The sequence below is a fragment of the Salminus brasiliensis genome, chromosome 3 (genome assembly GCF_030463535.1).
Source record: "Salminus brasiliensis chromosome 3, fSalBra1.hap2, whole genome shotgun sequence".
Taxonomy (NCBI): domain Eukaryota; kingdom Metazoa; phylum Chordata; class Actinopteri; order Characiformes; family Bryconidae; genus Salminus; species Salminus brasiliensis.
The window spans coordinates 2,423,169-2,439,108 of record NC_132880.1 but is presented as its reverse complement, the minus strand read 5'-3'; the positions used below and the strand labels follow the sequence as shown (position 1 = coordinate 2,439,108).

Sequence of the window (15,940 nt, the reverse complement as noted above, 5' to 3'; positions counted from 1 at the left end):
CTTGGGATGACTTTTGGGTGGCAGATCATTCAACATCCTGACCTCACTATCGCTCTTGTTGCTGTATACAATCAAATCCTCACAGCAATGCTTCTCCAAAATCTAGTAGACAGCCTTCTTCCCTGGACAGTAGAGACTCCAGTTACTCCAACAAAAGCAGGATAGACTCTTTTTAATCCCATTGATTTCAGAAAAGACAATAAATGAGCAAGTGTCCCAATACTTTTGTCCATATAGTGTATTCGTATGAGTGGTGCCAATATTTCTGGAGTTGATTAGCTATGCGTGAGCAGAGATACAAATCTGCATATGCCCTGGAGATTCTTAAAGAGTTACTCATCCAGACACACACTATCTCACACACTCACACACACACACACTCACACACACACTCACAGGACAGTTCCTCTGTTTTGCTGGGAGTTTTGAGGCTGAGGCTGCTGTTGCGGCTGTACAGGCCCAGTTTAAAGGGCCGCCCGTCTCCGGGGGTAAAGCTGGGCAAAACCACTGGGGAGCTTCTGCTGCGGCCGGGTACGACCTCCAACAGACCCATGCAGCCCAGCAAGCGCACCTGCAGAGTCCCTACAGCACAGAGAGAGAAAGAGAGAGAGAGAGAGAGAGAGAGAGAGAGAGAGAGGGGTTTATATATTGTATAGGGTGAATAGGTGTAGTAACAAGAACACACAGTGTCACTGATGTGAAGCACCAATCTATACAGTTATTGGGGGAGGAGCTAAACCCCTGACTGTACATACAATATATATGATCTAATCAGTTATTGGGGGAGGAGCTGAACCACAGGCGGTACATAAGATCTTTATGATCTATACGGTCATTGGGGGGAGGAGCTAAACCACTGAGTGTATATATGATATATATAATCTATACAGTTACTGGGGGAGGAGCTGAACCACAGACTGTATATATGATCTATATGATCATTGGGGGAGAAGCTAAACCACTGAGTGTATATATGATATATATAATCAATACAGTTATTGGGGGAGGAGCTGAGCCGCAGACTGTATATATGATCTATATGGTCATTGGGGGGGAGGAGCTAAACCACAGACTGTTTGTATGATCTATATGATCTATATGGTCATAGGGGGAGGAGCTAAATCCCTGACTGTACATACAATATATATGATCTAATTAGTTATTGGGGGAGGAGATGAAACACAGACTGTATATATGATGTATATGATCTATATGGTCATTAGGGGATGAGCTGAACCACTGAGTGTATTTATGATGAAACAAAATAAAAATGTAGTACCTGTGAGTGGTGACGGCTTGCTGAGGGTGCTGTACTGGTTGTGGACATAGGGGGCGCTGTGGTGTGCACTGAAGGCTGAAGAGGAGGCTAAAATCAGCTCCTCTTTAATCAGACAAGCCTTAGGGTGGTCTTCTGGCAACTCCACCAACCGCTGCTCCAGAGACTCCTTCAACAGATCCAACCGCTGAGACGCTTCACTCAGCCTGCACTGAGCCTACAGAGAGAGAGAGAGAGAGAGAGAGAGAGAGAGAAGGTCAGGAGAACTCACTGACATACACAATATGGACAAAAGTATTGGGACACCTCCTCCTCCACTGTTTCTTCTGAAATCAAGGGTATTTAAAAAAGCTGATCCTGCTTTTATTGGAGGAACTACTGTCTCTACTGTCTAGCAAAGAGGCTTTCTACTAGATTTTGGAGCAGCATTGCTGTGTGGATTTGATTGTATTCAGTGACAAGAGTGTCAGCGAGGTCAGGATGTGGGATGATGATCACCACCCTACTTTAGGACTTGGATGGAGCTCCAACCATCTTTCTAGAAAAAACAGTTCTTCCACTGCTCCACAGCTCAATTCTGGGGGGCTTTATACACCTTTAGCCCACACAATGAGCCGATTTACAGCCTGTAGAGAAGACATACTGCCAATAGAATAGGACTATAGAGTGGTATGGCAGTATGTCTTCGCTACAGGCTGTAAACTGGCTCATTCACTCATCTATTGAGAACCCGAACTGAATTGGTTGCCTCCCCCTTCAGGTCCCAGGTACGTCACGGTTCTGACCAATGGGAGAACTACAGGCATGCAAGCATAATGTTGAATGACAGTGGACAGAATGACAGGGACAGTGTGTGTGTGTGTGTGTGTATGTCTTTACCTCTGTTATAGCCTTCTTATCCTGGGCCTTCCCTGCTCCCAGCAACCTCAGCATGTTCTTGGCCCCCTCAGCCATGGCATGTTCGACACGATAATGATGCCACAGCTCCTCAATCCTCAACTCCACACCACACATATCTACAGAGAGACAGAAAGAGTTCTGAGTTGGTGTGTGGGACAGAGTTCTGGAGATCTGCTGTTTGGACTCACTCATAGAAACTGAGCTTCAGCTTTGCGCTGTATTTAGGTCTATTTTGGCCATTATGCTGCTTGTTTAGTCTTGTTTAGTCGGGACAGGTGTGCAAATCTCTTAAGACTTCTAAGGGTTGATGTCTCTGAGTTTAAAGTACCAGTATATGTGTGTGTGTGTGTGTGTGTGTAAAGCTGTGGTTAAACTGGGGCTAAAGCTGCCTACAGTCTTCACTGCTCAAACCCACCTGTTCTTAAGCAGCCACTGAGACGCAGCACAGGACCAAAAAAACCCAAAAGCACACCATTACCGTCCATTAAAGCTCTACGCTTCAGTTTCGCCCTCCGCTGCCACTGCTACCCTCCATCAATTTCCTCCCTCTCTCTCTTTATTTCCCTCGCTGGCGTGATTCTCTTCTTCTTCTTCTCCTAGTTTCTGTCTTCACTCCCTCTCTCCCCCTCGCTCTCTCTCTCTGAGTGCAAGGACATGAACTCAGCTGTCACAAGAGGTTGGGAGAGAAAGGGAGAACCGAATGAATGAATTTATGAAAATGATGAGAGAGAGAGAGAGAGAGCGAGTGAGCGAGCGAGAGAGAGAGAGAAATCAATGCATGTACACTCCTTAAAATGTGCTGGTCAGTGTTGAAGGTAACTCAGGATGACATGAAAGGGACATCACTGATGTGTTTCACTGCATGATTATGATTTATACTTTACTGTATTGCATACACTGCTGCTGAATAGAATTCAATAGAACTGAACTGCTGGGGCCGAATGGAGACTGACTTAACTTTGCTGGAGGGAAATGTGCATTGATCTGACTGTAAAAGAGTCCTCTCATAGAGAGAGAGAGAGAGAGAGAGAGAGAGAGAGGGAGAGAGAGAGAAAGAGAGAGAGAAAGGGAGAGAGAAAGGGAGAGAGAGAGAGAGAGAGAGAGAGAGAGAGAGAGAGAGAAAGAGAGAGAGAAAGGGAGAGAGAAAGGGAGAGAGAGAGGGAGAGAGAGAGGGAGAGTCTTCACCATTGTGATAAATTCAAACTGACACTGGAGACAAATTTAACCAGCAAATCTAAACAAAACAAAACAAAACAGATAAGCAAATAGCTCCTCCCACAACAAAACCTATATCATCATTCCACTGATCAGTCATCATACTGTTACACCACTGACCTGTAACACACTTTGTAGTGTTACACCACTTTATAGTGTTACACCACTGACCTGTAACACACTTTATAGTGTTACACCACTGACCTGTAACACACTTTATACAGTTACACCACTGACCTGTAACACTTTATACTGTTACACCACTTTATAGTGTTACACCACTGACCTGTAACACACTTTACACAGTTACACCATTGACCTGTAACACTTTATACTGTTACACCACTTTATAGTGTTACACCACTGACCTGTAACACACTTTATACAGTTACACCACTGACCTGTTACACTTTATACTGTTACACCACTTTATAGTGTTACACCACTGACACGTAACACACTTTATAGTGTTACACCACTGACACGTAACACACTTTATAGTGTTACACCAGTAGTGTCAGTAGTGTCACTGACCCAAATCAACATCCATACCTCAATACTGTTACACCACTGACCCATAACACTCAGTAGTATTACACCACTGACCTGTACCACATAACGCACTGTTACACCATTGACCCCTAACACAGTTCAGGCTATCCCTAGCTACTACTGTCTACCATCTAATTGTTGCAATTAACTGTTACTGCTGTTATAATACTTTTACTACAATCATCATACTGTACTCAAGCTCGCTAATACAGCTATGTAGAACTGAAGAGAGAGAGAGAGGGGCAGAGAGGGGCAGAGAGGGAGAGGGGGTGAGAGAGAGTGCAGAGGAAACTGGCTCGCTGATGGAGGGCCTGAGGGGAAATGAGCAGCAGAATGACTAAAGCTCTAGACGCATAAACACACCGTCCCCATCACTACAGCACTGACCACTGGATTCATGAGCCGAATACAAACACAACACCACACAAACACACTCTAAAAGCCTGACGTCTAACAAGAAGGACATCCAAGTCTGGAGTTGGTGGGACACCAACCTCTCCAACCCATCCCAAAAGTATTGGAGGGAGCACCACCATCATTCCAGAGAACACTGTTCGAATGAATGTGGAAGCAGTGAGAGAGGGGTGTGGAGAGCGATAGGTACCCTGTGTGTCGTCCGTGTGCTCTGTGGCTTGCATGGCTTTGCGGATCTGCATGCGGATGATGTCGATCTTGGTCTTGCTGTCCTGAAGCATCTGTTGTGCCGTCTGCAGCAGCTTCTTGTCCTGAGAGACACAATACAGCAGATACGTTACTCTAGAGTACAGTGATTTTTACACAGGTTTTACACACACTGCAGATTCATACTGGATAACATCACTCCACAATTATTACTGTCACTCTATAAACACTACACACACAGCAGATTCATACTGGATTAGACACACATTAGATACATACTGGGTTAAAATACTACAAAGTTACCACTGTCAGACTGTACAATTAGACACATGCAGATTCATACTGGATTAACATCACTTGATCACAGTTCTGTAACAATGTAGAAAACTACAAACACAGGAGATTCATACTGGATAAAATGACTGCATGTATGTACAGAATTCAGGCAGACTGCAGATTCATACTGGATTAACATCACTTCATCACAAAAACTACAGATGTAGCAGATTCATACTGGATTAGAAACACATCAGATACATACTGAATTAAAATCACTCCAAAGTTACCACTGTCAGATTGTACAATTAGACACATATGCAGATTCATACTGGAATGAACTGACTTCAGCAGTTCTTACTGTCAGAATTTAAAACTAGATACACTGCAGATTCATACTGGATAAAATCACTCCACATTTGCTACTGTCAGACTGTACAATTAGACACAGACTGCAGATTCATACTGGATAAAATCACTCCACAATTATTACTGTCAATCTATAAACACTACACACACAGCAGATTCATACTGGATTAGAAACACATCAGATTCATACTGGATAAAATCACTCCACAATTATTACTGTACATCTATAAACACTACACACATCAGATTCATACTGGATTACATTTCTCAGTTCTTACTGTCAGACTTCAAAACTAGATACACTGCAGATTCATACTGGATAAAATCACTCCACAATCATTACTGTCAATCTATAAACACTACACACACATCAGATTCATACTGGATTAACACCACTTCATCACAGTTCTGTAAGAATGTAAAAAACTACAACCACAGGAGATTCATACTGGATACCATCGCTCCACATTTATTACTGTCAGACTATAAACACTACAGACTCACCCAGATTCATACTGGGTTAAAATGACTCTGCATGTATGTACAGAATTCATTCAGGCAGACTGCAGATTCATACTGGATAAGCATCCCTTTATCACAGTTCTTACTGTAAGACTGGCTGGGCAGTTTAAGGAGTAGAATATAGGCACATGGCACAAAGCAGCTTTCACCACACACACACACTCACGCACACACACACATGCACATACACACACAGAAGGCAGAAAGTGACATGTGACAGGAAGGAAGCGACGCAGGGAGATGCAGAAACGGCTTTCTAAAACTGAGTTGACACACTGAGTCAGCGCTTCCCAACAAGCCTGATTGACAAACAACACAGAAAATCATGCACCGGTCAGAGACGAGTGTGTTTGAGCGTCAGGAGAGAAGTGTGTGTGTGTGTGTGTGTGTGTGTGTGATGCAATTTTTAAGTAACAGACCACAAACCAGACAACCTTGATTCTATTAGAGCAATTACGTTGGCTTTCATTACTGATGTAGACTGGGTGGGGTTTATTAGTGTGTGTATGTGAGAGAGAGATTGTGTGTGTGTGTGTGTGTGTGTGCGTGTGTGTGTGTTGAAACATTTATATCTTGCTACGTTGGCTCTATGGCATGTGTGTGTGAGTATGTGACTGGGTTAATAAAGGCGGGGTTCATACATAGATTTGTTGTGTGTGTTAACAATTGCTGACACAGATGTGCAAATGCACACACACAGCCTGTCTCGTCTCTGTAGAGAAGAAGTACTGCCAATAGAATAGGACTCTCTGGAGCAGATAAACATTGGGGACTTGGGGGGGATTAGGTAGGATAGTGAACATCCAACATAATGACCTCACTAACACTCTTGCTGCTGTATGCAATCAAATCCTCACAGCAATGCTGTTCAGAAATCTTGTAGAAAACCTTCTTCTCTGGACAGTACAGACAAACCCTTTTTAATACGCTTGATTTCAGAAAAAAAATGTTCTATGCACAAATATGCACAAGTGTCCCAATACTTTTGTCAATATATATTGTGTAGCTTGCTACTTTATACCCCTTGGATAATTGGCTGCTAGTTGATCAGCACTCCACCTCATCCCCAACATCCCCAATGGTGAAGCACTACCATCCATCATTCCAGAGAACACAGTTCTTCCACTGCTCCACAGCTCCTCAATGCTGGGGGGCTTTATAACCCCCTTATAGCCACGCCTGGCATTAGGCAGCATGGTGCCAATAGGTTTATGATGCTGATCTGCTTCAGAGTGTCCTATTCTATTGGCAGTACTTCTCCCTACAGGGATTAGACAAGATCTGTGTGTGTGTGCATTTGCACATCAGTGTTAGCAATGGATACAACTTAAAGTAGCTGAGTGCATTCATTAGAAGGGGTGTCCACAAACATTTGGACATAGAGAGTATGTTTGTGTAGGCAATGCTGCACAGTGGAATCTGCCTCTCTTATGGTCAGCATACGGTCAGTTTAGGAGTTTGCCACAGCAACCCCTTTACAAGGGTGTCTAAACTTTTGCATACAGCAGTGTGTGTGTGGGGGGGGTGGTTGGGGGTGGTGGGTGTTACCTTAGTAGCTCCGTTAGCGTAGATTGGGATCATGTTCTCTGCTCCCTGCTTGACCTTCAGCTCAATGTTGAGCTGTCTCTGCAGGGCTGTGATCCGGTCCTGATTGGCTGAAGAGCGGCCCGGCGTTCCCATAGGCTGGGGGTCATCTGGGGGTCACACACAGCATAATTGATAATTGAGCACAACTGTCTGAACACTGTACGTGTCATATGCTGGTAAGAAAGGCAAATCCAAACCCCCTCATATAACTGCAGAGAACCTGGAGGAAGCTTTAGCTGAGCCAAAAGTTTGTGGACACCCCTACTAATGAATGCATTCGGCCACTTTAAGTTGCACCTATTACTGAGACAGATGTGCAAATACACACACACACACACACACACACACATACAGCTTGTCTAGTCCCTGTAGGGAGAAGTACTGCCAATAGAATAGGACACTCTGAAGCAGATCAACATGAAGCTATTGGCACCATGCTGCCTAATAATGCCAGGCATGGGCTAGAGAGGGGGTATAAAGCCCCCCAGTAGTGGAAGATCTGTGTTCTCTGGAATGATGGATGGTGGTGCTCCATCCAGTACTTTTGGGATGAGTTGGGGAGTTGGGGGTGGATGATGAGGTGAGGTGGCGATCATCTAACAGCCTGATCTCACTAACACTTTTGTCGCTGAATGCAATCAAATCCTCACAGCAATGCTCTGAAATGTAGTAGAAAGCCTTCTTTCCTGGACAGTAGAGACAGCTACTCCAACAAAAGCAGGATCAACTCTTTGTAACCCCCTTGATTTCCAAATGCAAATGAGCAGGTGTCCCAATACTTTTGTCTATTCATAGTACACATATATTGTTACACGTATCCAACAGTTTTTCTCAGCAACGGTTAAATTTCACACCTTGACCGAAGGGCCCCATTAATAGAACCCATGATTCATAGGAACCCACAGAGGGCGGTTCTTGACCTCACCTTTGCTCTCGTCGGACCCCTTCACCATGATGTGAGCGTCGAGCTCCTGCAGCTGCGTGTGCAGTGTGTCCAGTCTGCGGTTGGAGGAGCGCAGTTGGCTGTCCACCTGGTGGGCGTTGCGTTTGTCGGTTGTGGCGCGGCGCAGGTTCTCTGCCCCCTCCTTAATCTTCAGCTCTTTGCGGATCTCTCTGCGGATCCGCTCGCGCTGCTCCTCCAGGCGCTGCTGCACGCCGCTGTCCGAGAAATCCGAGCTGGGGTCCAGACCCAGCTGCTCCAGCACTGAACCGCCAGGGTCTGTCTGAAAAATACACACACACACACACACACACACACACTCAGTTCAAGTCAACACAAAGTTCAGACTCAGGATTAAGAGCACCATCCAACTCATCCCAAACACATTCAATGATGATGAGGTCTGGACTCTCGCTCTTCTCAGTAGATTACTCAGGGAATTCCTTCCTGGCTAATTAATATTTCCTCACCAGTAGGGATGTCCCGACCTGATCCAGTGGATTGGAGCTGATCCAGGCATATTTTAATGGATCGGGTATTGGCTATTTTAATCCCAGAGCGCCATCTGGTGTCCTCACAGCGCCATTAATGGACATTACAGCCCAGCTGGCTGCTCTCAGAAGGTAAATAAAGGAGTTGAGCTTCTGCAGTGTGAACCCATTCAGATTACCGAGTGGAAGCTAACGCTAATGCTAACACACACACATAGAAACATAGAAACCCATTTAGCAAATCCCAGCACATTCATTTCACAGCAGTAGACCAATGGAAGCCTCTGACCAGCACCTTTCTACCCCCCCCCACTCCTCACTAAGCCCCGCCTCTGCACACCTCTGAAGGCTCGTTCATACTCCCTTTACGTATGGAAATGAACACACCCCCTATAAATGTTGTGGCCGCCACTGCCCACATACTTCTATGTGGCCGTTACGTATCACATGGATGTTGGAAGCTGTACGTCCACTAGAGGGCAGTTCAGGGTCAGGGTGGAGGAGGTCGTGATGTTGAGTGGAGCAGTTCGCTCACTAATCCAGCTCTCAGCAGTGGGAGCGTCAAGCCTAGCGATCCATGCTAACATGATTACAGCAGCATTAACTGAGATCAGGATAAGCACCTGCTACTGATACAGCTACTGAGACCAGGAGCTGATAGCTGAACATGCTCTTACACACACACACACACACACACAGGAACATGTTTTAAAGCAGGGTATAGAAACTGAAACCCGTGAGCTTCCGTTCCTGCAGACCTAACGTGTAATGGCTGTACTGAACGTAGCCTAATATAATACTGTGGAATCGTCCGATAATTACTTTTAAACATCGGAATCAGACAGTTGATTAGATCTGATCGTAGGGCTAGCAATGTTTACTGACTCAGCGCTAGCAGTGTTTACTGAATCAGCGCTAGCTGAGGAGAGGGCTAGCAATGTTTACTGAATCAGCGCTAGCTGAGGAGAGGGCTAGCAGTGTTTACTGAATCAGCGCTAGCTGAGGAGAGGGCTAGCAGTGTTTACTGAATCAGCGCTAGCTGAGGAGAGGGCTAGCAATGTTTACTGAATCAGCGCTAGCTGAGGAGAGGGCTAGCAGTGTTTACTGAATCAGCGCTAGCTGAGGAGAGGGCTAGCAGTGTTTACTGAATCAGCGCTAGCTGAGGAGAGGGCTAGCAATGTTTACTGAATCAGCGCTAGCTGAGGAGAGGGCTAGCAGTGTTTACTGAATCAGCGCTAGCTGAGGAGAGGGCTAACAGTGTTTACTGAATCAGCGCTAGCTGAGGAGAGGGCACATAACCTCCCATAGGCTTCCATAGGTTCCCATAACCTCCCATAGGCTTCCATAGGCTCCCATAACCTCCCATAGGCTTACATAGGTTCCCATAACCTCCCATAGGCTTCCATAGGCTCCCATAACCTCCCATAGGCTTACATAGGTTCCCATAACCTCCCATAGGCTTCCATAGGCTCCCATAACCTCCCATAGGCTTCCATAGGCTCCCACAACCTCCCATAGGCTCCCATAACCTCCCATAGGTTTCCATAGGCTTCCATAGGCTCCCATAACCTCCCCTACGCTTCCATAACCTCCCATAAACTCCCTTAGGCTTCCATAGTCCTGGGATCTTCATTCCGTATGCTGTGTAGACCAGGACTAGGCTTCATCCCTGTCTTCCTAAACCCAAACCCCAACCCAAAGCACTGATAAAAACATGTCCACACACACACAAGCCGTAGAACTTCGCTGTTTGTTACCAGGTGAAGGCTGAGAGTGTGTGTGTGTGTGTGTGTGTGTGTTTGTACGTGATTGTGTGGGTGTGAAGCCACGGTTTCTGCACATCTTCTGAGGAAGTGAGGTAGAAAATGGCCGTCTGGCTTTATAAGAAGCTTTCAGGCTCACCGTGGCACTGAGCTGAAACACACTTAGCCCATACAGACTATCACACCATATGGACAAAAGTATTTGGACACCTGCTCTTTTATTTACTGTTTGTTCTGAAATCAAGTGTGCCAGCTCCACTGATCCACAGCTCCTCAATGCTGCTGGGGGGCTTTATACCCCTCTAGCCCACGCCTGGCATTAGGCAGCATGGAGCCAATAGGTTCATATTCTTGAGTTCTATTCTATTGGCAGTACTTCTCTACAGGGACTAGACAAGCTGTGTGTGTTTGTGTGCGTTTGTACATCTGGACGTAGCTGAATTTCTGAGCGATGAAGTAGCTGGAAGTAGCTGAATGCATTCAGTGGAAGGGATGTCCACAAACTTTTGGACATGTAGTGTGACACTCTGAATGGAACTTCCCTCTTCCACTGAGCTGACGGCAGATGACAAAGCATAGGGGAAGAAAAATGGAGCTCTAAACTTAGAACATAACTGCTGAAACTGAGGAACACACACACACACACACACACACACAAACACACACACACACACACAGCAATGCCCAGTTAAGCTAATACAGTTAGTTAATACATAATAGTTAACTGACACACATAATTTGTACAGATTTGTTTGTGTGTGTGTGTGTGTGTGTGTGTGTGTATGTTTGTGTTGCTGTAGCTGGCGAGGCAAAATTCATATACAGCATGAACAAAAAAGCGCACTGAACACACACACAAGCAAATGTTCACTATATTAAAATGGTTCTAGATAACCCTAGTACCAATAAATATTTCTTGACTTTCTTAAATGGCTGCTTCAAAGAACCATATACCCGAGGTTCCCCACCATGGTGGAACCATATGAACATCTTTGAGAGTGATCCTTTACTAAAGAACCCTCGAACAACCAATTTTACTAGAACATTAATATAAAACAAGGAAAAGGGGTTCTACATAGTACAGTATGTAGAACATATGGTTCTTGGTTCTTATCATATATTCTCCAGCATAGCAACCAACTGGTCTTCTCAACACTGGGCCTTTGAGCTCTCATGGTTCTGTACTGAACCACTGATTTCACAGAATTCCCCTAAAGGACCTTTTTATTAGGTTCTGGTATGGTTTGTAACAACAGAAGAACCCTTTTTGGTGACGTACAGTATGTCGGCATTCATAAAAGGAGGTTCTATAAAGGGATGCATACAAGAACCATTTAACCAAGCAAAGAGCATTCATATTCAAAGCTTTCAGTACTTTATGTAGCTAGAACCTATTAGCTAGCACCTGCTTCACAAATAGACAATCCCAAGCAAATGTTAATTAACCTCTTACACCGTGTACTCAGGGTTCTTCAGTTCCTCACTCTCATAACTACTGTAATATCACAAGTAACATCAGCTTTGGCCCTAAAATTGAACCCTGTGGGACCCCACAGAATGTGCTGAACTAAATAGATACCAAATATTTCAATATTAAATATTGTTTCTGAATTAGGATTAATAAATAAATTAAATCCAGGTCTGAGGGGTTAAGATGTAATATTTAATATTATCTGTCTCAACTAATTAAATATGCGGATGTTTTTATTGTTTTTATATATATGTTTAACTGTAGTATCGTTTAATCATGAGCTACACTATAGCTATCAAAATCTAAATTCTGGTACTGTGAGAACCCTGATCCACACATACCTCAGAATACTTTATTACTATATTAATAAAATATATAATATATTATATTATGTACTGTATTAGTACATAGGCTCAGCTGCTGTCCTGTTAAATACACATATCTACAGTGTAGAATTTAAAGGGCCCATCCTACGGAAATATACCCAATTCCCCAAGTCCACACTGCCCATATATGGAAACTAGGCCACGAAAACAGGCCTGATTTAAAATCACTGCTTTTGCGAGATCACAAACCCTCATATTCACATATATATCTATATATTTAGCCCCGCCCACTTACACTGAAGTTATAAGCAGCATAGTTTCAGACTGGACTGCTCTGGAATAAGGCTCAATACAGGCCGGCCAATCAGATAAAGGTTTTAGTCTGTAACTTCACTGTGTGAATCAACTCCATATGGATTCAATTAATTACATCAATTATCAATAATCAATTACTGCCCAGAGTATTCCAATAAGGGACAGTAGCTGTACTGGGCCGCACTGTAGCGTATTTTATGAATGCGGAAATGACGGGCTCGCCTGAATCACGTACAGCCAGCACTCCTCAGTGTGTCCTAGGTGTGTGTGTGTGTGTGTGTGAGTCGGGGTGTATCTGAAGTGTCTTACCGGGGGGTCCGTCTCACTGGTGTCAGAAAGGAGGGATATTTCTCCGCCGTGCTCCTCCGAGCCCTCACACACTCCTCCCTCGCTCGCCATTGCTCTCCTCTAACCTCCTGCACTCGCCCGTTTCTCTCTCTCTCTCTGTCTGTCTGTCTGTCTGTCTCTGTGTGTGTGTGTGTGTGTGTGTAACCGCCACTGAGCGCTCTACACTGCACAGAGTCTGCACAGCCTACTTCCTCCACACGACATCAGAAAGAGAGAGCGAGAGACATACACACACACACAGAGAGAGAGAGACTAGCTACCACCCTAGCTTCCTGTTCCTATACATATCATTGCCATTTTGCACTTTCGCACTTGTTTTAATGCCTGCTCACACACACTCACACACACACACACACACACAGACATGCTTAACCGCATCACTTCCTGTTCACAGGGCAAGAGGCGGACGGTGTGTGTCTAAGTGAGTAAAATCACTTTGCGCACACCGTCTGCTGCGAGTGTGTCTTAGTGGACAGTTCTGCTTCTCCTACAGTGAGACCGTCAAGGGTCAAAGGTCAAGAGTGCGAGCCAGTTCGGGACCCTCCACTGCAACGATGCGGCAGCGCCTCCAGTACCATTAAACACAGATAGGCCCATATGATGGAAAATCCAATTCCTCTGTGAGGTCACAAAAACCCCACACATTTGCACAGCTACGCCTATTTGGCCTAGAACAGTTTAGCCCCGCCCACTAAGGTCACCTAAACTTATAAGGAGAGTTTCAGCGCAGACTGTTTTTTGAAGACGGGAAACTACAAGGCAACCATTATCTCAGGGACATACATTATCTGGACAAAAGTATTGGGACGCTTGCGCATTCATTGTTCAGGGAAGAAGGCTTTCTACTAGATTTCTACTAGAGTAGAACTGCTGTGAGGATTTGATTGCGTTCAGCGACAGGATGTTGGATGATGATCACCAGCACTCATGGCTTTGCATGGGGTGAGCCAATGCTGGGGGGCTTTATACCCCTCTACTAGCCCACGCCTGGCCTGGCATTAGGCAGCATGGTGCCAATAGGTTCATGTTGTTGATCTGCTCCAGATGGTCCTATTCTATTGGCGGCACTTCTACTCTGCAGGGACTAGACAAGCTTTGCGTGTGTGCATTTGCACATCTGTGTCAGCAGTAGTAGCTAAAGGCGTTTATCTCATTAGAAGAAGTGTCCACAAACTTTTGTTCCGGGCTGAGGAAGTCAATGTACTGAAAGGTCAACAGTGTTTACACTGTAGATCAAGCCTTTCCCTTGATACAGGCCCTTTAAACAACAGCAGGCTGGAACAGCTGGATAGCATGCAACTCTTCCTATTAAGGAATTTGGGATTTTTTTCCCCCAGTTGGAATAATTCCCAGATTACATCTACAACCCGGACGCGCCCCCTGCTCCCCCCTGTCAGCAGCCCCTGTGCTGAGCTAGCAGCTCCTGAACCGAAGTGTGCTTTAAGCCACTAATCTAATAACAGCCCTCATGGCTAGCGCTGCTTACTGCTCTAAATGAATCCTAAGCATTAATTGCGAGTAACAATTATCATTTCATATCACAGAATCCGAGCCTTTAATCTTCCCAAATCCGATAAGAACGTCTCGGCCGGATTCCAAGAAAAAAAATCATCAAATATTGGGGGTGGGATTAAAGACACACGGCCCTGTTTTCTTTGGGAAACGGCTCAGAGAGATGCTATTAGTGACACACACACACACATGCGCACACACACTCACGCACAGCACGGGCCGGTAAGAAGGCCCTGCAGTCGCATTGGCCAATCGCTGTGTTTTCATATTTCAGATTAAATCAGAGCAACAGAGGTGATGCGTACGTGAGTGTGTGTGTATGTGTGTGTGTGTGTGTTGGGTTAGTTTGAATTGCCCTCACATCTCATCCTCTACACAGACTCAACTGCAGCAGATTTGGGTTACAAGAGCCTACAGGAGTGACACTGCATTCTAATTACCAACAAAGCGCACACACACACACACACACACACACACACACTCCGAGCCTGTCTGCTGCTTTACCACGTCTCAGCAGGAAGCAAATCTGAGCCTTGCAATGAACCGGCAGAGCTGGACACAGAGATTACACTCAGTCAGACACAGTAAAAGGGAGTGAGAGAGAGAGAGAGAGAGAGAGAGAGAGAGAGAGAGAGTATAAGTATTAAGGCCCGACTGATACATTGATAGGCTGATAATACCATTTAATATTGATGATCGATATTTGTATCAGAATTTATAGCAATAAGTGAAAGCAGATATACCAGAGAGATCAGATCCACCACAGAGAGCAGATCTACCAGACAGAGCAGATATACCAGAGATCAGATCTACCAGACAGAGCAGATCTACCAGAGAGCAGATCTACCAGACAGAGCAGATCTACCAATGACAGCAGATCTACCAGACAGAGCAGATCTACCATAGAGCAGATCTACCTGAGAGAGCAGATCTACCAGAGAGCAGATCTACCAGAGATCAGATCTACCAGAGAGCAGATCTACCAGAGATCAGATCTACAAGAGAGCAGATCTACCAGAGATCAGATCTACCAGAGAGAGCAGATCTACCAGAGAGAGCAGATCTACCAGAGAGAGAGTAGATCTACTGGAGATCAGATCTACCAGAAAGCAGATCTACCAGAGAGAGCAGATCTACCAGAGAGAGAGTAGATCTACTGGAGATCAGATATACCAGAGATCAGATCTACCAGAGAGAGCAGATCTACCAGAGAGCAGATCTACCAGACAGAGCAGATCTACCAATGACAGCAGATCTACCAGACAGAGCAGATCTACCATAGAGCAGATCTACCAGACAGAGCAGATCTACCATAGAGCAGATCTACCTGAGAGAGCAGATCTACCAGAGAGCAGATCTACCAGAGATCAGATCTACCAGAGAGAGCAGATCTACCAGAGAGCAGATCTACCAGACAGAGCAGATCTACCAATGACAGCAGATCTACCAGACAGAG

General features: G+C 45.1%; 1 protein-coding gene across 2 annotated transcripts in view; it reads right to left on the bottom strand.

Annotated features, from left to right (window-relative positions):
• Positions 1 to 15,940, bottom strand: part of pkn1b (protein kinase N1b) — a 45,931-nt gene that overhangs the window by 13,252 nt on the left and 16,739 nt on the right. Inside the window, exons 1-7 of one of the 2 annotated variants that reach the window (XM_072675157.1) lie at positions 12,934 to 13,101; positions 8,244 to 8,541; positions 7,280 to 7,425; positions 4,548 to 4,668; positions 2,156 to 2,292; positions 1,280 to 1,493; positions 397 to 582 (exon numbers count right to left, since the gene is read on the bottom strand). In XM_072675157.1, coding sequence (XP_072531258.1) covers positions 397 to 582; positions 1,280 to 1,493; positions 2,156 to 2,292; positions 4,548 to 4,668; positions 7,280 to 7,425; positions 8,244 to 8,541; positions 12,934 to 13,023 — 1,192 coding nt within the window. In that variant the 5' untranslated portion in view covers positions 13,024 to 13,101. Of the gene's footprint in view, positions 1 to 396; positions 583 to 1,279; positions 1,494 to 2,155; positions 2,293 to 4,547; positions 4,669 to 7,279; positions 7,426 to 8,243; positions 8,542 to 12,933; positions 13,102 to 15,940 lie in introns of those variants that run through there. The other variant, XM_072675158.1, reaches the window with a different exon arrangement.